The following is a 24,437-nucleotide window of genomic DNA, read 5'->3' as shown; positions in this document are numbered from 1 at the left end:
TCTCTCACCCTGAAGGGAAAATAAATAATAGCCGGGGCATTTATTTGTTTCAATCACTTAACAGACCAGGTGTTTATTTGGGACCAGGCGGCAATTCGGGACAGGCGTTTAATTCCTTCCTCTCAAAAATCCAGGATGAAAATGTCACAAACTTCTCCAGCTTCTCTGTGAATTCTCCGGCATCCTGCTGGGCAATAGTTGTCTTCTGCAAGTGAAGTTGTTGTGGTGGAGGAAACGATTCAGCCGACCAGCACTCACAGATAACTCCTCATCTCTGCTGTCACTCACGGTGGCGTACATTTGTTTCTCCATCACCCTGATCATTTTGCGGGACACTCTCTCGTGGTGTGCCCGTTTGCTGATAACTAATTCCCGCATGTTTATCTCAGGCTCCTCGCTAGCCTGACATAAACTCCAGCAGGCAGCCTGGCCCTGTTGCTGTCCTCCTCGGACAGCTCTGTTTTATTTTATCACCAATCTCTCACTCTCTTGGGGTCGACAGAGAAATGTCTAGCGGCTGCTTCTCCCGACTTTTCCTCTGCATATTTTACGGCAGAAAGTTTGAATTTCAAGCCGTACTTTTTTTTTTTTTTGCCCCAGCTCTGACCGTAACCATGTTGCCATGGAGATGGATACACTATTGCCACAGACTTGGAGGAGTAATATTTTGAGTAATGAGTCAGGCGTGCTGTCATGCTGATTTGAGCACGGTCAAAATGTCTTGTTGACCAATCAGATTGCTTGGTTGGAACTTCTTGTTGTATAATTGCTTTTAATCGTACTTCTGATACTTAAGTATTCATTGCAAGAAAATTGCCTTTGATCTTTAGTACTTAAAATGTGTCAAATGAAATCCTTTTCAGTGTTGTAAAAGTACCTAAAAGTCAAAAGTATCTGACATTTAAAGAACCTTGCTGCTGTCATGGAGGACCAGTGAGAACAAACCTCTAGCTTGCTGACTAGCCAGCTGGCTAAAGTATAACAACCAATGCTGGCCTCGACTAGATCACTGAAGCCATGCTACCAGCTGACTTTTTGTTTTGGACGTAACAGTTTAGATCACATTGGGGACATTTTGGGGACAGAAAACCAAGCACACAGTCTTTGTGTGCAAACTAGAAATGCTTAAACAGGCCAATGACTGTAGCAGGACCTCACTGTCAGTAATATCTAAAACCCAGAATTTGCTAATAGTATCTGTTGCAGTTGGAACTTTTCTAGCCACATTAGTAGATTCCTGATTCCTACGCGGCCTTTCTTGAAAATAACATTACTGACAAAAGATACTGTATTAACACACATCTTGAAGCTTTTATGAAAGATAATCCCCAACAACATCTCTGGACACCTTTTTTCAAGCAGCTATACATGATGCTCTTGTCTCGAATGTATTAATATTTCATTTAGCAACAATATATAATATCAAATTCCATTGAAAATGCAGCCCTGTTTATGTTGCTTAATGTAGCTAAAAACACAGTGAATAAGAAATTAAAGGTTGAGTTCGGATTTTCTCCGTGTTTGGTGAACAAGTACCTCGGTGAAGAGATGCTGGATGACTGTGGCCAGAGCCTCCACTTTATTATTCCCCTGGATGAGCAGCTTCTTCAGCTGGTTTATGGCCTGGTTCTTCTTTTCTGCCTGCTCTTTGCTCTGGTTCTGTTTAGTGGGGACCGTCCTATCTGCCACACCAGCCACAGCTGGGCCGGGCTTGGATGCACTCTGTAGGCGGCACCCAGTTTTGGGACTGGATCGTGGCCCTGTTCTTGCTTTGAACCCAACAGCAGAGACTCCGGCAGTGCCTGACCCATATGTAGTGGTATCAGTGGCAGGCACTGGGAGAACTGGCGTCAGGGATGCATTAGCATTCACCCCATCTTGTACCTAGCAAAAAAAACAAACACATAATGTCCGCCATGACAGACACTAATCTCAGACATTGCTCAAACTATTCTGTCTAAAAAAATCTACAGATCTAATGTCTTAAGATGGACCCAAACAACATTCTGCTCGCAGTTATGTCTTTTAAAATTGTTTCAACATATTTTGTCTTCATAGCTCACAACATGAAAAGAAGAAAATATATAGAGTCAAGACACGCAACTATAAAAGTGTATTTTGCTGCTTTGTGGCTCACTGATCACTTCATTTAACTTATATCAGGAACAGAAACAGCACAGATGGGAATGAGGATCTTGTGAATCAGCATTTTAAAACTTCCTCTCAACAACATGCCTCCTTCTTTTCATCAGTCAGTGATGGTCCCTGATGCTGTGAGCTGAGTTTGCATCTTCAATCTAAAAACTTAAGAAACAACATACCGGGTCAGGTGGAGGTTGCTGCTGGTTCTGGTGGTTTCCTGTTGCAGGTGCTGCTCCTTGTGAGCTGCTTTTAGTGTTCGTAGGTCTTGCCGGCGCCTCCCGTGGTTTGTTTTTGTCCACTGCAAGAAAACGGCGACCCCTTAGCTTGTGGGAGGTAGGTACAACATTCAGCATGGTGTCCACACGCACCCAACACATACAGAATACTCACTCAGCCCAAGTGTAGAAGGTACCAAGGCAGGGTTGAAAAATAAAACTACAAACAGTCATACATCCTCTGAATTAAAAAAACAACTAAATACATGTGTGTAAAAGAACACAGAAAACCGAGAAATATATGAACATACATCAACCACAACAATACCAAAACATCGAAAACAGAAGAAGCTGCACACACATTCACATTCACTCTCATCTGGTAAATGAGAATACGCCCTGCTGAATTTTCTAGGCTGAGACTGATGCATCATGGGATTGTGTAGTAACGAGGGCCATTCTGTCTGTGTATGATGGGTCCTGAGTGTGCATTAAGGAGCTCGATTCCAGAGACAAATCAATTAGAGTCTCTCCCTCTCTCGTTTCTCACTCTGTCTCTCACTCTAAACAATTTAATATAAACTGTCCCTGCTGGAAAAACCAGCATAGACCAGCATATGTTGTGTTTTGGTGCTGGTATGCTGGTGACCAGCATCCCATGCTGGTGCTGGTATGCTGGTGTCCAGCATCCAGGGATGTGTCAACAACTTATTTCATATTGCAGAGTATGAGGAGGAGTGAATTTGGCTGTGAAAATCCAATACAGGGCACAGAGTCAGTGAGGTTGTCATAGAACACAAAGTTTATTGAATACAAGCTTTAAACCTGCAAGATTTTGGGCTCATTTGAGGGCACCCGAAACAAACTGCACTATAAAGGCAACACTTTGTTGCTTCCATTTCTCTCACAAGTTTAAAGGTCCCATATTATACTGTTTTTCATCAATTTCACACAGCTGTCAGAGGTCCAACAAATCTGTATTCGATATGTATTGCCCCAAACACATCCATGGTCCTGAACTCCAGCTGTCTAAAAGTCGCTCTGCTGAGCTCTGTTCACAGCACTCTGTTTCTGTGCCTGCACCTTTAAATGCCTACTTGGGGAGCCTTGCCTGCTACGTCACTCTCAGGGAGGGAAAGCCCCTTATGCTAATGGTAGCATGCGCTAATGTTTACGGTGGATGTAACACTATGGCTCGCAGAGATTTTTTCGTTCAACCGAACCAGTTTGACCCAGAATCGGACCCAGAAGTAGAGGCTCCGGAAGAAGTACAGACTCTGCGGCTGCAGCAGGACGTTTCAGAATGGTTAGTTTGGCTGAATAATATTAGTTTGTTTGTATGTGTTGTTACAGCTACTGCCATGTAGCTAATGGCTAACAGCTAGCGAAAGCTGTGTTTGTCTCCAACACAGTCTCCAAACTGTTATACACTGTTCGCGTCGTCTCTGTCTCCAGTCTGCACATGTTTCCAGACTTTCTACTGTGACAACAAAGCTCCCTCGTAATATTATTAACATTAAACTCACTTCAAACGCCATTGCATAGCGGACCGAAGCGGAGCTAACTAGTTAGCCAGTTTCAAGCTGACTTCACCATACTCGTCGGCAACTGTAAATGCTATCAAACCGCGGCGACACTTATCGCTGGCTGGGGTGCAGTTGCATGATCCAGTGTAGGAACACAAGCCGTTGTCTCTGCATCTTAAAGTGGTCTCATTTTGGCCATGATTACCTTTAACCCAAATCAACTCCTTTTTCCAGCATTTGGGACTGAAAGCCCCCATATCCTGGCCTGGCAAATTCCTCTCCTCTCCACAGAGTGGGAAGATGTTGTTTTTCTTGCAATAAACAGATCCCCAGAGATCTTCTTTGTAATTTACAACGACAAAGCACATCTGGTCTGTTCCTCTTCCTCCAAAGAAGATGAACCACTTTTCCCTAGGTCAAACAAGGTCAAGCCCGATGGAGTTTTCTTTGGTCACACCAAAAGGAAGAAGGACTGGTTTCTAACATAGATGTGGTGATTTAAGATGTTTTACGAATATACATTTCTCTGCCTCTGGAACATTCTCCAGTGGGGGAAGGCTTAATGGGAAACCTAATCTGTGTGTTCTTCTCCTCACATGTCCAACTGTTATTTACGACCGTTGTTGTTCCTGGGTCTGACATACCAGTCCCCCCTTTCAGTCTTCTGTTCTCACCCAAAAGTCTTAAATAACAAATAAACTACATCTCAATTTCTTAAATTTAACGGATCCCGAAATAGAAAAATCTGTCATTCAACAGATCTTTCTTATGTTATTGTGAAGCCCAAATGAAGTTTATTACTCAATAAGTTTGAGGTCAACAGAAACCCCCTCCCCTTTGTCGAGGGAGGAGAGATTTGGAGATCATCATTCCTTGTGTAATACTTGTATTATTTACCAGTTAAATGTCTGATATGTTTTGTTAAAGATAGAAATACAAGGAATATGTATAAGTCCTTGGTTCTACTGTGTGTTGTATACTTTATTGTCATATGTTGTATACTTAAGTGCTTCATGTCTTAATCAGGTTATAATTCTTTTGAATGACAAATGATCATTATCATGTTGCATCTTTTCACGAAGACAAAAATTCGACTTTTAAGATGGTGAAGTTTTGGGAAGGTTAAAACATGGTTTCAAAACATTAAATCCAATAGTATAGTTAGATTAACTTTTTGAGAGCCTCAACTCAGATCACAGGAGGTGTGACACTGTCAGCTGGCCCCCCCCTGCTACAGGTCATAAAAACAGACACTCTCCCCTTCTCATGCACTTTACTTCCTCTCTTCTTCTCCGGACACGCTCTCCCCCTGTCCTCTTCTCCCCCTGCTTCTTCTCCCTCTTCTTTTCTCTTCACTTCTTTGTTTTTCATTTTTATTTTTATTTTTATTTTTAAAGTAATCTTTACTTTTATTTTTGCAACAAGCTCTAAGAAAGCGAATTGAATCACTACTTTAAGTACTCTACTTTTATCCAAGTCTTTAATAGAACAAATTCTTTTCTTTTTGATTTTATACTGTTAAAGTATCACCGCCTGATCCAGAAGAAGTTGAATTAGTGAAAGGATCAGAACTTGAGTAACACTATTTGAAACCACCAAGAAAAGTCTTTTTCAAGACTGTGATCATCTGATGAAGAACATTGCAAGCCTTGCAAAGAGTCCAACGAAAGAGACTTTGTGTGCTCCCAGCCGAGACCGACTCTGCCCCCAGCGCTCCCAAGGCGGAAAACCCGCTGGGCCTTCGGACCAAGAGTCCTTCAACAGAGTACCGGCCTTCCCTCTGGCTACTGGACCGACGCGCCGTGCCGTGGTCCAACCCAGAACTCTCAAAGAGACCAAGCTTCTGTGCCTCCTGACGCCCAGACAAAACAGGCTGAACGTCTTCATGCAGCTGGATCCACACACGTGAGAATGAGTGGTGTCTAAAGTTCTGACTTCTGTCTAAAGTTCTGACTTCTGTCAAAGTTCTAACTTCTATCTTATGAACTTAAAAGAATTAAGATTAGGGTCTCGTTAGTATTAAAAGATTACTCCCGTAATATTTAATATATAAAAACACGACCCTTTAACTTTACCATCTGCCGACGGTCACACGACTTTATTACTTTCCTAATTGCAGTCTTTACATTTTCTGTTATCTGTTGTTCATCTAAAATTGTCATGTCTTTTATTTTACCCAAATTATTTAGTCAATAAACATATAATTGTTTGTCTTTGTCTGGAACTTAATTTTAATATGGAGAACCGATGGATACGTGCAAAGAATTCACTACTTCAGAATATTGAGACTGAATATTGATTGATATTGAATAAATTGATTTTGAATGGACTCTAACTGTCCAAGCCAACTTGTACAGTTAGGTGTTTGGAATAATGTCCTCCGGATTATTCCAATAACTAAACACGGAGGTGGTGCCCCCTTTAACGAGTGTAATATTAATTGCTAGTGATTAATAATCATATATATATCAAAGTAGTGTGTGAGCAGTGTCTCTTACATCATATATTTATGGTGCTGCCCATGCCAGGACCACATACCATAGTATCCTACACCAGTATGGTTGAGACTGATCCTTTTAGGAGGGTCAGTGTCGAGGCAAAGCCAGCTTTGTATTGACTCTCGTTACTGAAGCAGTCTGACGTGAGGTGGTTAGCACACACATACAAGCTAACACGAACCGCAGCCGGCACGTTGTCATTAAAAATGAAACACGACCACTGTCTCTTCTGTTGTTCTGTAGCTGGGACAGAATATAGGCACTTCTGTCGATTTATACACCAACAACAGAGCAATTGCGTGTCTAGCTCTGAGCGACAACGTTGTGAAACACTGCTGTCTGGTTAGCACACACATACAGCACTTTGGGAACTGCTGTGGGTACATTCCCATTAAAAATAAAATCCATCCATTGAGTCCTCAAGAACCCCGATGAGGGAGGTATAAAAAGACTCTGGTGCTCCTTAGTGCAGCCAACGACAGAGCAACCGCTTCTTCCCGGTCGTACATTCGCCATTTTCTAACCGAGCGGAAAAAAATGGCGCCGTTTAGATAATTCCTTCAGGTGTGGCAAACCTTCACCTGGGGCGGTGCCACCAACCTAGGGGGACGCGTCTAATCTGTCGGTGACGTCACCGACAGACTATCTTCAACTGGCCTGTGTAAGCACACATTTTCTAAAGGCGGAGAAAGCAAAAAAGGGAGAGGATGAACTTTTTTCATACCAGAGGGGATTGTAGACAGGCCGGGAATGCATATTATTGATAGAAAACCGCTCTAAGGTGTATTTTGCATAATATGGGACCTTTAAGTTAACAATTTTATAAAGTTTTTCTTCTGTATGTACACAAAATAATTTCTTCTTTCAGATGTTGAGCACACATTTGTTAAAATCCAATAAAATAAGCCATCCAGCTGACAGGTGTGGCAAATCAGCATGGGATGCTGGTGACCAGCTTCGTCAGCAACATCACCAGCAAGACTATGCTGGTAGGCCATCATGATTAATGGGACCATGCTGGTCCACCAGCTAAACCAGCACCAAACCAGCACTAACCAGCATATGCCAGCATAGACCAGCATGGAAATCGTGCTGGTCTATGGTGTTTGTTTTTTTTAGCAGTGGTGTTATGATGTCAAACAGGTTTTGTAGTCATTTTGCACATAATGCAGTGCAATCTGTAGGATGATAACTGCTTTCAGCTTGTGGATTATTTCAGTCCACAGAATCATCAGTTGGAACTTTCATCTATCACATGGTCAGTATTCCACGTCATGGTTCAAATCTACATATTCAGACCATTCATGCTGTGTTAAAATTCTCTGCACCCACATATATACATTACATTGATAACATTTTAATTGTAAACACTTGGGTGCTCAAACAGGTAAGTACTCCTTCAGTCAGCGCTGATGCTCAGGCCTTTTCAACAAGGCCCCCTGGCTGTAGTGATTTCATTCAAGTTACTGCCACCTACTGGCAGCCCCCAAAAGACACATGCTACTCTGCATCAGTCTGATGAAGGAGAGCTACAAGCAGAGCATGGGGTGAGGAACAAGAGAGGCCAAAGGACAGTGGCAAACATCCAACAATGTACATCATCCTGCTGCTGCTGCAGACTTCATTCATTCAGATTCATGATAGCAACCCACAATTTGCTGATCACACTGTGGACGATACACCTACACATATGGGCTCAACACAGCAGGAATGTCTTTTTACCCTGATGAATATTCAGAGCTGATGAATATTTATGATCAGAGCCGGCCCTAGGCATAGGCAGTATTCATCCGTTTCTTTAGAAGCCTATGGGGGGCTGCCATGACGGATAACTAATTCCGCTCGCGGTTTTCCATTTCCGGTTGCCTTGCAACTGACTGACCACCAGCGCCAAGCTAGCCCCAAAACAACTTGCGTTACGTTATAAATAGTTTTTGAAATGAGCTCAGGCACGACATGTGGCATTGTTGGTTGCAGAGGAAGGAGGAATGGTGACTTTGTTTGCTCCTTCCACTTTGTTGATAAAAAGCCCACGGAACTGCACCCTGATCCGGAGCTCTATCTGGGCTACTACCAACCTCCTCCAAAGAATAGGCGAAAGGTAGTCTGTGTCTGCGTCTGCGTCTGCGTCTGCGTCTGCGTCTGCGATTCCGACGGCTACTTCCAGAAGCAGCTGCAGCAGCGGTAACATCAACCAAGACGTTGAAGATGGACCTCGTAAGTTTAACTGTAATTGCAGTTATTTACTGTTTTACGCATCGTTTTTTTTTCCAGCTGGTAGCATGACCCGGTCTGGCTTGGGCTCGAGCAGAGAATCTAAACTGTAGGGAACTAACTCGAGTCTGAAGGTAAAATTAGAGCCAGTTAACGATGCTAGCTTTTCGTGCTAGCTAGCTTTTCGAGACTGATTGGCTAGCTAACTTTAACGTTTGGCTAAACTAGAATTTAACCCTAACATTAACATTGATTTTCCAGAATTAGTGTGTTAGGAGAAAAAGATGCTGTGGTTGTCAAACAACTCGTTGCAGGGATCAAGTGCAGCTGGAACTGGTCTTGGCTTAAGCTAGAAGGCCAAGTCACAGTAAAAGGACAAGCGCTATTATTTCATCTAGCAGATGTGTTCAGGAAGATCAGTACACAGTGATTAGCACATTGCATTCTCCTTCAGAAAGACATTAATTATGCAAACAATGGCAGCCATGCACTGCAGGCACACTGTCAAACAAAAGTGCACAAGAAGAAGGTGCAGCATAATGTGACCATGTACAGATAGATAGATAATTGATTATACATTCATACTGTCTTGTAATTCTGCTTGATTTTTCTCTCAAAATGCATTAGATTGATGCTTCTAAATATGAAATATTCAAATATTTCTTCCTGGGAGCATGCCTTGTCAACAATCCATCCTTCTCACCTTTTTTACCCCTGACCTGTTTTCATGCCTGTATGTTATATTGCATATAATATTGTATACTGTCATTGTAAAAAGAGTATGCTACGTAGTCTGAGACAGAATGTAATCATGGATGTAAGTAGTCTGAAAATCAAGACATGTCTCAAATTGAATAACCATTTATACAAGGAGCACAAACTTCAGCTTGTATTTGCAGTCATAACACATGCTATCTACCTTGGCATTCACTGAGTTATCTGTTTATTTTCTATACCTATTTACGTACATGCAAGTGATTCAGATGTACAGTATATGTCCTTATCTACAGTATTTAATCTCCTAGTGTGCAACTTTGGCCATACTTTTTGTGTTTGTCAGACTGCTCGGTGGACTTGACTTCGCTTGTTTCTGACCAGAGCAGCATCTCAAGCTCTGCATATCCCCCTGACCAACAGTTGTGCTCAGTCCACACACAGTGGGAGGACCCTGCACAACAGGATCAGAGTTATTGCCAGATGGCCAGCGGAAAAGATGTGCAGGATAAAATGACTCAGTGTGATGAGATTGGCTACTTTGCTTCAAAACGACGTGGATGCTTTGCTTTACACTGGTATAACCCTAGAAACATTCAACACCCTTGTTTCAACAGTGGAAAGGTATGCTAGTAATTCATTTACAATGTCTCTGCAAGATCAAGTTCTCATGACACTTAGGAGGTTAAAGACCAACCATGTCACAGGTGATCTGAGCAAACAGTTCCACATATCACAGAGCATGGCTAGCAAGATAATCTCACATTGGATTGACAAACTGCAGGAAGTTTTGCGACCTCTAATTCCATGGCTTCCAAGAGAAACTATTCAGGCAACCATGCCTGCAGCATTTAAGAAAAACTTTCCCAATACAACATGTATTGTAGACTGCAGTGAGAGTCTTTTACAAAAACCCAAAAACCTTGATTCAAGATGGGAATCATACAGCCATTACTATTCACATGACACGGTGAAATACCTAGTAGCTGTTGCCCCATGTGGACTAATCATGTTCATTTCTGCAGCATATGGAGGGCGATGCAGTGACAAATTCAGGACTATTGGACTACTTAATGCCTGGAGATAAGGTCATGGCAGATAGAGGCTTTACCATAAACAATTTGCTGTTTGAGAGAAAGGTTAATTGTTAATGGCTTTTTTTTTTTTACAAGAAAACGTGGACAACTAACTGAGGAACAGGTGACAAGCACGAGACGGATTGCACATGTAAGAATTCATGTTGAAAGAGCAATCTGACGTTTGAAAGTTTACAAAATAATATCACAGGTTGTTCCGATTACCATGGCTCCTTAAATAGACAAGATTCTGAGAATATGTACCGCTCTTGTCAATTTAAGGGCGGATCTCATTCATGATTCAAACTAAGTGTGAATCCAGAGGGCTGTTCACAACCTGGCTGCAGTTCCCAGTGGGTCGTGTCCACAGGCACTTGAAGACTCGCTCAACCAGTCAAGGTCGTGTAGGAGCCACAGCAGCTGTGTACAGTGCTGCTATTCTTGAGTAACTCACTGCTGTATTAGAGTTGGCTGGCAACGCCTCCGAAGACTTGAATGTATGCATTTGTATGTATTCCTAAATGTATGCACAAACTGAAATGTCCCATCCATAACTTTTTTCAATTTAAGAAATTGAGTCTTTTCTAAAAGCTGTGTTCAGGAAAATTATGTATTTTATCTTTGAATAAATAACTGTTACATGTTTAAAAAAAAAAAAAAAAAAAAGACTGAGACATGAGATATTTACAGGGCTATCAAGAACATTAGACAGGACCATCAAATGAAATAGTACAGTAATGATATTAAAGTCTAAAATAGTTGAAAAAATTATGGCTACAGAACATTAAAGGAGTTATGTGATTTATGTAAACATTATTTGAATGCTTGATCTGTTGTACAGAATGTGAATACTAGTGCATTTTATTTACATTATATAAACTGTATACATTTAGTGCCATTACTTAAAACAATGATCATTGTCACCTGTAATGTTTACATTGAATTTGTTTTAACTGTAACAACTTTTTGTGTTTGGAACATTACCTTGGAAGATGGAGAAAAATATGTAACTATACTATACTATGGGAATCATGTTTCATATCTTATTGTTAGAACAGAAAGTTAAAAAGCATGTTTTTGCAAAACTTGAAAGAAAGCTGATTTACACAGCCAGAAGGTATCACATATTTCATTCTGATTCTCTTAATGTATGGCACACATTTATGTTCATGCCACATGTGCAGTTGTGAACTAATCCTTGCCTATTATCTCAGTGTATCTTTCATTTAGCTTAAACCGTCCTGCAGCATATTCATCTACAAGCCGAGGCAGCATACGTGAGAAGTAAAAACCTCTCTCTCTCTCTCTCCCTCTCTCTCTCTTATAGATATATACACACACACATACAGTACACATACATATACATATACAAACTAGGGCTGTCAAACGATTAATTTTTTTAATCGCGATTAATCGCATTTTGTCCATAGTTAACTCGCGATAATGGCAATTTTTTTGGCACATTTCTTTCTGTTCTAAATGTACCTTAATGTATTTTGTTCATGTTCTTAATACTTTTAACAACATAAGAAAGGGCAAATATGCTTGCTTTATGAAAATGGTTATTCAACACTTCAAATCATGCACTTCAAATAAAAGGCTCAAAAAATATCCCCTTACCCTAAATGGGATGACATGGTGATGTCTTCTTTTGGCGAGGGGTGGTGGGCTCTCTGCATCTGCCAAGTGTGTGGCTTGCAAATGATATTTAAGACTCGACGTACTTCAATGGTAACTCATTTCATGTCGACAGTACGTGCAGATAACTTTTGTCCTATCGACCGAACCATCATGCAGTGTTTCGTAAGTAAATTTGCCGTTCATGTCCTTTCTCCATTTACTTTCACTTTCGCTTTTCAGTCCACCGTGTTTTTCCCTAATGCCAATCCTGCTTCTTCTTCTTCTGATTCTCTTTGTTATTCTTCTGCCACCCTCTGGATCAAGACTACAGGTGTCACTGACGGCTGTAAATCCAACAATGCGCGTTCCTGTTTTTTTTTAATACCGAGTGTTAATCGCGCGTTAAAAAAATCAACAGCGTTAAAAGGATGTTGCGTTAACGCACGATTAACGCGTTAACTTTGACAGCCCTAATATATATACATATTCATATTTATATGTATATTTTCCTCGTATAGATGTTGCTTGTATAATATATGTTACTTGTATATCTGGAGCTTGTAACAAAAATAATTTCTCCCTGGGATTATTAAAGTATTTCTGATTCTGAGGAGTTCAGCTTGGAGTAATAATATGTGTATTACATAGGCAAAAAAGTCTAGATTTATTCAGGTAAGGTTTCTTAAAGAATTGATCATTTTAAGTGGATTACAAAGACTAGGTGCCATTAAGTTATACAGAGAAATTACGATAAAACAGCCATGGTGAACTTTGAAAAATATATACAGAAAAGATGGTTATCCATAAATCCATATCCATAAAATGTGTCTATAATTATTTACAACCAGCCTAATTTGCTTTAACTGTTAAATGAATATTTTAAAATGTAGGTATTGACAAACTTGTGCCATTATTGTGGCATTTATTTATTTAATTAAATATTTTACTGGCAATTTCAATTTGAATCATCCAGTATTATCAAACAGCAAGTGTTTGTATCCCCTTATTGTAGGCTATTTGGAGAGACTACATACATAGTTGAATCTAAATCAGATTAAGCATTCAGTGCAGAGTAGCCCCATCATTTGTTTTGCCCTGTGATTTTAAAATAAATAAATAATCTGATGTCTTGTGTTCTTTATGAAACTATGATTTGAAATACACTACTTTTTTAAGATTTACCAGACACATTAGGTGTGTTTGCACAAAGTATCGGTAATGGATCGGTATCGCCGATACCAGCCTGAATTTTACTCAGTATCGGATCTGAAAGGAAATCTGTGGTATCGAACATCACTATCACATAGAGGAACTATGGAACCCTTTTAAACAAAAAAGAGAAAAAAGAATTACGGGACTTGAACTCACATTCACTGAGGAATTAAGAAATATCCAGCGCGGTAATCAATCCACTAGCCAATCAGATCACGCAGGTGACTCACGGAATAACCTATTTCACTCCTTAGAGCAGACACACAGCCACCTCTTGGCCACAGAAGGTCAGATCAACTTGTGACCGTAGTGTATGTTACCGTGTCTGTATGGTGATGGTTTATAACACAATTAAGCATAAACTTTTTTAAATGCACGTACTCATCTTTGCTGTCTATTTGAGTTAACATTCTTCACATAGAAGAACTATGGAACCCTTTTAAACATAACAGAGAAAAAATTAAAGCTGCAAGCAGCGTTGAATGGGCCCTCGCATTCCACGCGCGTCGGGGTATGCTGCTGTCGATGCATGCTGCCATCGGGGGATGCTCAAGCAACACCTTCCCCTGAGGAAGTCGTTTCTTTATAATTCGGTGGCCTGCTATTGCCGGCATGAAATAATGTACGCTGAAGTGAGAAAAACTGTGTGAACCGCTGCATGATTCCTGCGACAAAGACTGAGTCGATGGTCTGCCACTGGAGCTGGCTGAAGAGAATGTGCACACAAGGCATGATGCAATGAAATAATTTCAGGAAGAAGCTGAAAGTATCATCCTCCAGTAGCCTCACAAACCTTCCAGCTTCTCGCACAGTGGTAGGTTCAAACTCCCATAATGGTTTCAAAACACTGGATGATGTCACCTTTGTGCTAAAATAGTGTTCACTGCACAGATATGGAAGTTCCATCTGACTCTGTTTGCTCTTGGGCGTCTGTGTGCCACCACTCTGTCACGCACTCTGGGAGATCTTGAAAAAAATCTAGAGAATCCAACCAGATCAGAAAAGAACTGATTAACTGATGGGATGTGAGATGTCACCTGCTGCATGATGAAAGCTGAAGAGGAAGAAATTGCAGCTCATGGGGGAGTTGCTGTTGTGCTTGTCCCTCTGGGGCTTTAACAGCCAAAAGTTTAAGTCCTACATCTGAAATAAGACCATCAGCTGAAAGCCAACAAGATGTCCTACATTTCTATGTATATATTGTCTATGTGAAGTAAAAGATGTGGGATCCAAATCAAGCTGAAGAGAACTTTTTCTCTAGTTCTTCCTCTGCTCTCCACAGTAGCGATGATGTCACGCACTGTGGCTCATGCAATACACACCCATTATAAAATCAGAAGATGGCCTACAAATCCTTAAAACTAAAACCTTGATGATTTCAAAACCGTACAAGATTTTAAAAAGCTGATTACAGGCCCATTAGTTCAAGGTCTTCTGACTCTTTTAAAGGTGGAATGGTGTCTGTAGCTCAAAGTATGAAGCACAATAAGAGGTAGAAAGTCGATGAGTTTTGAAGAGGATTTCATGAGTTTCCCATTTACTTTCCATTCACATGAGACTGCGACCAGAGCGCCACCTATTGGCCGATTTGCACCAAATTTTACAGAAAGCCTCATCAGGCCATGCTGCGCAATTATGAACATTTACGTGATAATCAGACAGAATTTTGTAAAGATATGCAAGATTGTTGGTTTTCAACACAATATACTGGAATTTGCTGTTTTGTATTATGCGCTTTTTATGGACTATCAAAATTCTTTTGATAATTTTTTGTCAGGAGGGTCCACAGATGCTACATGCAAAGTTTGGTGCAAATTGGTCAAATTGCCTAGGAGGAGTTTGCAAAAGTAAGTTTTTCATTTGTGTGAATTTGCGAATGGTAAGTTACTGCAAAAGTGGGTGTGGCCTACATCACACAATTCAGCTGAATTCAGGGAACACGTAGATACAGGGTTTCAACAATGTCCCATGTATTCTGTGGGAGTAATGGGCCAAAAAACGCTTTTGCATTGAAAATAGCGCCACCTGGTGGTCATTTTTGGTGTGTCAGTTACAGGGGCCATTCTTTACCACCCCTATGAATTTCATTTCCATAAGTGTTGTGATGTGGGCACAGGGCCAAATATAAAATTAAACTGGCACCAGAACGCCACCTAGTGGCGGATTGGTAAGTCCTTTGTCAGATATCCTCAAGAGGGCAGTGGCAATGAATATACCAAATTTTGGTAGGCAGAAATGGGCGTTGCCTATACCATGACACTCAGCACAATTCACTGAACGCGTGGATATAAGGTTTTTGAATGTGCGACAAAGTATGTGGGAGTTATTAGCCAAAACGCATTTTCCTTAATAACAGCACCATCTAGTGGTGGAAATTCACAACAACAATAGATTATAACATTTTTCGCCAGGTATGACTTAATATTCCAAGTTAAGTGCGTTTTGGGGTACTAGTGCAGTGCCCGTAAGAAAAATGTATTCCTGTAGAAAAGTGGGAGGTTAAGGCCCCGTCCAGACGACAACGCTCTTTTGCGAAAACGCTTTGGCCGACCGTCCATACGGATCCTGAAAACGCAGCGCCTGAAAACACACTTTTTTGAAAACGGGTCTCAGGGTGGAGAAATCCGAAAACGCAGCCCTCCCGTTCTCATGTGGACGGCGAATCTGCATACTTTCCAAAACGATGACGCCATCGCCCGCCCTGCGATGTCTCATAACAACAACAGCAACAAAAACGGCGGGCTTGCTCGTGTTCGTGCCGCAGAAGATATTGAGCCTTTCTTGCAACTTACTCTCCTTGTAGTTGAGCGAGCATTACAGCAGCAGTTCGACCTCATTACTGGTCCACACAAACGATTCTGGTTTCCTCGTACTCGCCATTTTCATCTTCTTCTTGTTGTGTTCGGTTTCTCCGTCTACTGTCTGTTTGTTTACAGCGCTCAAGCTTTCTGTGCATGCTCCATGTCTTCTTCTATGTTTTTGGTGAATGTCAAGCGCCACCTATAGGCCTGGAATATAAACTACATCGTTTTTGGTCGTTTTCAGTGGATCCGTATGGATGCAAATATTCTTGAAACGATGCTCAACTCAACTCAACTCAACTTTATTTATAAAGCGCTTTAAGCAGCCGCAGCTGGGACAAAGTGCTGCACATAAAACATAGGAAAAAACAAATAGAATAAAATAAATAAAAAAACAATAAAATAATAAAAATGTTAAAACAATGAAAACAATAAAAACAATAAGACATTAAAACACTAAACAACAGCAGAGTCTCAAGCTGGGTTGAAGGCCAAGGAATAAAAATGGGTTTTAAGATACGTTTTAAAAATGGACAGTGAGGGGGCTTGTCTGACATGGAGCGGGAGGGCGTTCCAAAGTTTGGGACCGGCGATAGAAAAGGCTCTTTCCCCTCTGAGCTTCCGCTTAGACCTCGGTACCTCCAGGAGCAGCTGGTCAGCTGACCTGAGGCACCGGGCAGGAGAGTAGTGATGGAGCAGCTCAGAGAGGTAAGGCGGGGTGAGACCATTTAAAGATTTAAAAACAAATAAAATAATCTTAAAATGAACTCTAAAATGCACAGGCAGCCAGTGGAGGGAGGCCAGAATGGGAGTAATGTGCTCCCTCTTACGTGCTCCAGTTAGGACGCGAGCAGCAGCGTTCTGGACTAACTGGAGACGTGTGAGGGAGGACTGGCTGACTCCAAAATAAAGTGCATTACAGTAATCCAACCGAGATGTAATAAAGGCATGGATTACTGTTTCAAAGTGCTTTTGTGCAAGAATAGGCTTCACCTTTGCCAGCTGCCTCAGGTGAAAGAAGCTGGACTTTACTATTGCACCAATTTGCCGGTCCAGTTTAAAATCACTGTCCATTTTAAAACCCAAGTTTGAGACTGTTGGCTTCATATAGTGCTCCAAAGGGCCCAAGTCAACTTGGGGGGGTTCACTAGAGCCGCTCGGACCAAAAATCATCACTTCTGTCTTTTTTTCATTAAATTTTAAAAAGTTCAGCGACATCCATGCTTTAATGTCTTCAAGACATAAAAGAAGTGGTTTCAGACAGGCGTTTTTCTTTTTCAGCGGCACATAAATCTGACTGTCGTCAGCATAAAAATTAAAGCAGATGCCATGTTTTCTCAGGATGGAACCCAGGGGAAGCAGATACAAAGAGAAAAGCAGAGGCCCTAAGATTGAGCCCTGTGGAACCCCATATGACAGCGGAGCAGAGCGGGACTCAGAGCCACCAAGGTGTACACACATAGATCTTCCCTCAAGATATGATCTGAACCAATTCAGGGCGCTGCCACTAATGCCCACTAGGTGCTGCAAGCGGGACAATAAAATATTGTGGTCCACAGTATCAAAGGCTGCTGTTAGGTCCAGCAAGACAAGGATCACATATTCTCCAGAGTCAGTAGCCAGGAGGATGTCGTTGAAGACTCTTAATAAGGCTGACTCCGTACTATGCCTTGTTTTAAAACCAGATTGGAAAACTTCCAGGATGTCATGCTCATCCAGGAAAGCCTTTAACTGAGCATGGACGACTTTTTCCAGGATTTTAGAGATAAAAGGCAGCTTGGAGATAGGTCTATAATTAGCTAGCATACCACGATCAAGGCCAGGTTTCTTAAGCAGGGGTTGCACCACAGCATGTTTAAAACTTTGGGGGACAACACCATAAGATAAACTGCTGTTAATAATGGTCAGTACTGACTGCCCTATACAAGCAAGGCCGGATTATCCATAGACTGGACTGGGCAAGTGCCCAGGGGCACCAACCATTTACAGCCAGTGGGGGGGCACCTCATGATACAAGCTTTAAACATGTTTTACTTAAATGTTTATATTATTCACTGGAAATTGTTGAAAGACCATACATTACTCGTTTATGAATATCAATTTCATAAAAATAACAACAATAATAATAAATCAGGATTACATGACCCCATCACTCGTGTCTCCCCCCCACAATCGGTCAGAGTTGGGTTGGTCCACAAAGCAGGAAGAAGAACTGCGGTCACTAGCAGGTGCAGTGCTGACGAAACCGAAGCTAACTGTGGAGACTATACCAGATGCACAGTTACCACACATGGGCTTGTGGCGTGTCATGTGTCCGACATTTGGTTCCGTTTGCAGCTTTTTCGGACCGGCACTGCCTCCGTCTCCGTGCCTGCTGCTGCTGCGGTGGTCACTTCCGCTGCTGCCCAGCTTGTGCCGACTGCCGTGGCCGCTTTCCCCTCCATGCATTCTGCCCTCAGCTCCTCTGCCAACTGCTGCAGGACTTTCCTCCGGCCTCTCCTGCTGCTGGTGCTCCCTGAATAAGATGCAGAAATTGATCCCAGCCAGGTTGAGGATGTTATACAAGACCGCCACTGGCCATCTTCCTCTGACGGAGTGTCCTCGCCATCTGGTCCGGGACGTCCACGCCGTACTTGGTGTTGTTGTAGTACATCACAGACTCTGGTTTTGTCTTCGCCCCACTAAAGCTGCCCACACCTGTGTGCAGGTGCTCAGGATGCAGACATTCTTCCTCGGATTTCCCTGCTACACAGTCAGAGTCGCATCACCACACTTTAGTGTTGAACAGCTCGTCGTGCTGTTTCACGGAGGGGTTTTTGTCTGCCCATGGTGCCAACCAGGCTATAATACAACTATATAGTGACTCACTTACAAGTAAATTCACAAAGAAGCACAGCTGGAGACCACAAACAAAGTCAGAGAAGAGAGACAATGAAAATAGCAAACCCTGCGAAATGATGTGTGGTCAATATGACCGCTTATGGCCGAAATAGGTAATAGGTATATAAAAACTGTTCTAAATTAAAATACAGACACTTTCAGGAAAAGTCATGTAACAGCAGTATTGCATTTTTTTTTTCATTCAACAATATTATTGCACATATAAATTTGAATCTTGGCTGTTCTAGTGCTGGCTACTCTTTGAGGTTCTTGGTGCTTTAGCAATATTGTTGTTGTGGCATTCATGCCAATGAAGCGAATTTGGATAAAATTGAATTAATAAACCTTTAGATTCTTGCCTATAGACTGGTAAGTGTTGTGTTTACAAATGAGAAATACATCCAGATTTCTTCAAATCTGTATTGCCAATGGGAATTGTAAATGCAAATGTAAATGTCAGGCGATGTTTTCCTCACGGATTTTATTTTATTTTTTCAAGCTAGTTATCTCCCTCTGTCAACCACAATCTGTCTCCTCTGTCAATAAACTCTATTCAGCTCTGTTAAATAACGGGTATTAAAACCCTTAGGTAACGTTGGGTTGGAGAAAACCCCTCCGACCTAACGTTACTAAACTAATTCCTAAACTACAGCTTATCATTTGAATGTTGGCTAGGGTCTATATATTAAACTTGAGATTAATTCTGAAACACATATACAACCAAAACAGCCCAAAATTCATTTTCTTCATGTAAGACAACGTCTAGGATCGGGCTGCTGCTTCCGACTCATTTGGATGTAACATATTCACACAGGTAGTGATGCGCAGCATGCAGACAGCCGTGAGAGAGAGAGATGATCCTCATTAACAAAAAGCATTTGCTTATGCAAAGAAATAAATCTGTTTAAGCTAGATATTTATATGCCACAAAACAATATTGAGTGAGAAAGAGAGATATGATCCATTACGTGATAGTGGAGCGGAGAGTCAGCAGGATTTTGCACCCACAGTCAGTAGTATTAGTAGGTGTATAGGCAAACAAACAAGCAACAACCACTAAGATCATTATTCATTGTACTGTTACATTTGTGGAAAGTTATTACAATACAGACGTTCACGTCCCCACAAACGTAATAGTTATTACGTAATAGTGATAGTTATTACGTTTGTGGGAAATTGTGTGTTACATTTGCAGTAGGCAGCGGCTAATACGCTTATGGAAAATGTACTACATTTGTGGGTTTATTACATTAAATGCTGCTGATTTTTATTAAGTTTGCGGTCATTATTACTTTGGCGGGCGTTGGGGGGGGGCACTTGAGGTATAGTGCCCAGGGGCACCAAATGGGGTTAATACGGGCCTGTATACAAGGGAATACCTCTTTAAAAAAGTGAGGCGGGACAGTGTCACAGGGAGAGCCTGATGGCTTAATCTGGCCAACCACATCTTCTAAAGCCATCAGAGACACAGGCTCAAACAAATCAAACACAGCTGAGCAGAGAACATGGTCAGAGGGCTCAGATGCAGGTGTGGTAATGAGAGCGCTTGCAGTAGCAACCTTATCAATGAAGAATTGCAGGAAGCTATTGCACATTTCAGGGGACTCCTCTGTGCACGCAGGCTGAGGTGAGCCAAGAACAGATTCTATGGTTTTAAATAACACACGCGGGTTGTGAGAATTTGATTCAATAATGTTTGACAGGTGCTCTCTTCTGGCCTCTTTAACAGTGTTCTGGTAGCAGCGCCAGCAGTCTTTTAGGATTTGGTGAGACACATGCAGCTTGTCCTTTTTCCACCTGCGTTCAGCTTTGCGGCACTCCTGTCTGGCTGCGCGAGTTCTCCCATTGAACCAGGGCTCAGGTTTAGCTTTGGGCTGCACCGTTTTAAATGGAGCCACAGAGTCCAGTATGTTTCGGCAGGAGGAGTGAAACCAGGAGCTGAGCACCTCCGTGTTTGCAGATGTTAAGTCAGAGGGGACACAGAGCTGGTTGAAGGCAGCGGAGAACTGACCGGCAGTGACGGGGTTAAAAATCCGACGGCAGCGAGCAGGAGCGGCAGATTTAACTGCAGCACAGGAGACAGCAGCTTCAAACAACACAGGCAAATGATCGGAAAACACATTGTCACAGATTTCCACGTTTGACACAGATAAACCATGACAGAGGACGAGGTCTAATGTGTGTCCACGTTCGTGTGTGGGACCAGACACACACTGCTCCAAATTAAAAGAGTCAATAAGGCTTAAAAAGTCCTTCACCAACGGTTTTTCAGGACAGCACACATGAATGTTAAAATCCCCTACAAGGAGGACACGATCATACTTAGGCATGATTTCAGCCAGAAGATCAGAGAAGTCATTTAGGAAGTCTTTATTGTATTTGGGCGGTCGGTAGATGACGCACACAGCACCGGGTCGGAGCGACCCACCTCAAATACATTTGCTTCAAAGCTGGAAAAAGAGGATGAGACAGCGGGCTGCCTACAATTAAAACCGTCCCTCCTCTACGACCCGACGATCGCGGGGAGTTTAAATAAGAACAGCCGGCCGGTAGAAGTTCGATCAGGGGGCTGCACTCACCGGCACCGATCCACGTCTCTGTCACACAGAGGAAGTCCAGGCCACGGGAGTTGAAAAAGTCCCTCAGGATAAACGTTTTGTTTACCAGTGATCTGGCGTTCACCAGCCCGAACCTGGCGGTTGCCGGGGGCTTCAGTTCGGCAGGTGGCGAAGCCCGTGGCAGCGTCCTCAGGAGCCGGGGGTTCACGCCGCGCTGAGAAAGCCGAGGAGGGCAGGTGCGGCGGAGCCGGAGTCCCTCAAACGAGCCGGCGACAGGTACGAGGCAGGCATCAATGGGATCCAGGAAACGCCGAGGCACGGCGAAGGGATGAATACGTCCATGTCCTGTCCGGGAAATGGACGAAGATTGTGCCAGCCAGACTTTCAGCTTCACCAGCCGGCCGCCGCGGGGACGCTTCCGCCGAGGAGGTGGAGCAGAGGCCCGGCACAGGTGAGTCGGGATCCCCGCTAGAAGCGGGGGCACAGTTTTCTGCCCACTATGCTTAAATGCACGTAACTCTCCGACATTATGTCGAAGATTCAAAAGAGCCTGGCGATCATACACCAGCTGAGACTCGATCTGGTTAGTGGCAAAGGTTATAAACAACAGAAACATCAGCCATTGTAGGAGCAGTAGGCGGCCAGCAACACACAGCGGCGCCATCTTGCTCTCCATGATGCTGAGGAAGACGGAGAAAAAAAGATAGTTTTCGTCCGTCTTGATGGCCCCTAAGTAGCTTTTTCAAGGATGGCCAAATGAGGCCATGTTTGAAGGTGGGACGTCAGGGATATTTAGGTTTGTTGTGAAATCCGATATTCCAGGGTATAATTGGCTGTTTTTGACTATTTTTGATTTTGCCATTATATTTCACCTTAAAAATTATTTACTTGGCGTCATTATTTTCAGCACAACCTCACATGTGTGACTGTACAGTTATTTTTTTTATTTTGACATACTGTATTAACACAATGGACCTAAAATCACAAAAAAAAACATAAAATCCGAGTAGAAAAAGTAAGTTATTTTTACTGTGAAAACCACAAATATGTTTAACAAACCATTTTTTATTACTTATAATGCAAATATAAATTGTTTGCTAAGTATGTGCATACATTTTAAAAATGTACAAAGTTATATGTAACTATTTACATATAAAAGCAGGCAATGCTCATTCAGCAGTCTCCTAATTGTTTTGACTCATTAAATAAAAAAAACAACTCCACTACACCAAACACTACATAACACACTAACTCTACACTCCAAACACGCTAAATGTCACAAATCTCTCAACCCTCAATATCACTGTCTCTACACCAACCGTCGTTGCCTGTCATTCATCCGCCTATGTCCCTCCCACAACTTCCTGTTCCTCAACAACCAAACTTGCTGCTTGGACACTTTCGTGACAAAAGCACGTTTTTACTGTTTCTTCCTGCACCAGACACAAAGCAAACGTGATGGCAATGTTCGCGAAAAAGCGTGGCAGACATTATTTACCCTAAGTCCGGTTTTGGACGTGCCAATGCGTCCGGTCCGTCGACTCGGGAGGTGGGCCGTAAGTGGGCGAGCGGCTAGCAGCTAGCTACACACGAACATCCACAGATTCCAATTCCACTTTGTTGTCCACGCGTCTCCGGATCTCCTCAGACCCAAACAGACTCGGTCCGGACTCGTTTAGTCTCATTAATACACAACAGTCAGTTTAGATGCAAGGAACAGAACGGGACCGAACCGCCGGCTAAATCCCGGTCCAGCTCGCGCCACTGCAGGTATAAATCTGCTTGTTTCTTAAGGTGGGGGGTCGCGGTGGGCTCTGCAGTGATTGGCTCTGGTGTAAAATCGCACACCCTTGAACCACGCAGCAGCCATGTTGTAAGTCTCAGGTCAGTTTAATCCTGATCCGCAGAGATATTTGAGGAACACACACCCACACCCACACACACACACACACATACACACACACACACAGACAGAGATTCCTTGCTTTTATAAAGAGATGTTCAGGCAGTGAAAAATGCGATCATTTTGGACAAAGGAAAAAAAAAAAAATAATCATTACGATTACAATAGGGACTTTGCAGGTTCCCTGCTCGGGCCCTAATTAAATAAAACATGGGACTTGAACTTTCTCATTGAGGGAAAAAGCAGCCTGTCGTGTGATAACCAATCCACCAACCAACAGAAGGTTTTTCCAAAAAAAAAACAAAACATATATTCGTTTCTTTTTCTTCTGCTTTTTCCGCGAGGGTTGCGAGGATGTTACCGCTTTTATCCCCATTTTTCAAGGGGGATAGGGGGTTATTGGAGCCAATCCCAGTTAACTCTATGGACGAAGGCCAGGGTACACCCTTGATGAGTCGCCAGCTCATCGTAGGACCCTTACTGATGGCAGAGGCTGCCATACAAGGTGGCAACTGCACATCAGGAGCAATTTTGGGGGTTCAGTATCTTGCTCAAGGATACTTCGACATGTAGCCCAGTGCCGGCACAGGGGAGCCGGGATTCGATCACTAGTCCTCCAGCTCTACCCACTGAGCTACAGCCGCCCCAAAAAAGACCATATTCTTTTGGAAAATCTTATTTGTGTTACAAACCATCACCGTACAGACACGGTGTACAGACAATGCGGTCACAAGTTGATCTGGCCTTCTGTGGCCAAGAGGTGGCTGTGTGTCTACTGTAAGGAGTGAAATAGGTTATACCGCGAGTCACCTGCGTGATCTGATTGGCTAGTGGATCGATTACCGTGCTGGTATTTTTTTCCCTCAGTGAATGTGAGTTCAAGTCACGTGATTCTTTTTCTTTTTTTTTGTTTTAAAAGGGTTCCATAGTTCCTCTATGTGATGCATGTTTACTCAGAGAGAAGACACGAGTACGTGTATTTAATAAAGGTTCATTAGAGATACACATTCACAGGAAGAGCAACTCTCCCTTTTCCTGTTTACAGCGTCTTCCATAACAATACAGCGAATGAGGGTTA

At 42.5% G+C, this 24,437-nt stretch overlaps 1 protein-coding gene across 1 annotated transcript in view; it reads right to left on the bottom strand.

Annotated features, from left to right (window-relative positions):
* Positions 1-24,437, bottom strand: part of LOC115581092 (microtubule-associated tumor suppressor 1 homolog A-like) — a 95,636-nt gene that overhangs the window by 37,256 nt on the left and 33,943 nt on the right. Inside the window, exons 4-5 of the mRNA XM_030415982.1 lie at positions 2,322-2,440; positions 1,537-1,884 (exon numbers count right to left, since the gene is read on the bottom strand). Of these exons, the coding sequence (XP_030271842.1) occupies positions 1,537-1,884; positions 2,322-2,440 (467 nt within the window). The remainder of the gene's footprint in view (positions 1-1,536; positions 1,885-2,321; positions 2,441-24,437) is intronic.

This window comes from Sparus aurata, chromosome 1 (assembly GCF_900880675.1).
Source record: "Sparus aurata chromosome 1, fSpaAur1.1, whole genome shotgun sequence".
Classification (NCBI taxonomy): domain Eukaryota; kingdom Metazoa; phylum Chordata; class Actinopteri; order Spariformes; family Sparidae; genus Sparus; species Sparus aurata.
This window is presented reverse-complemented; position numbering and strand designations above follow the sequence as displayed.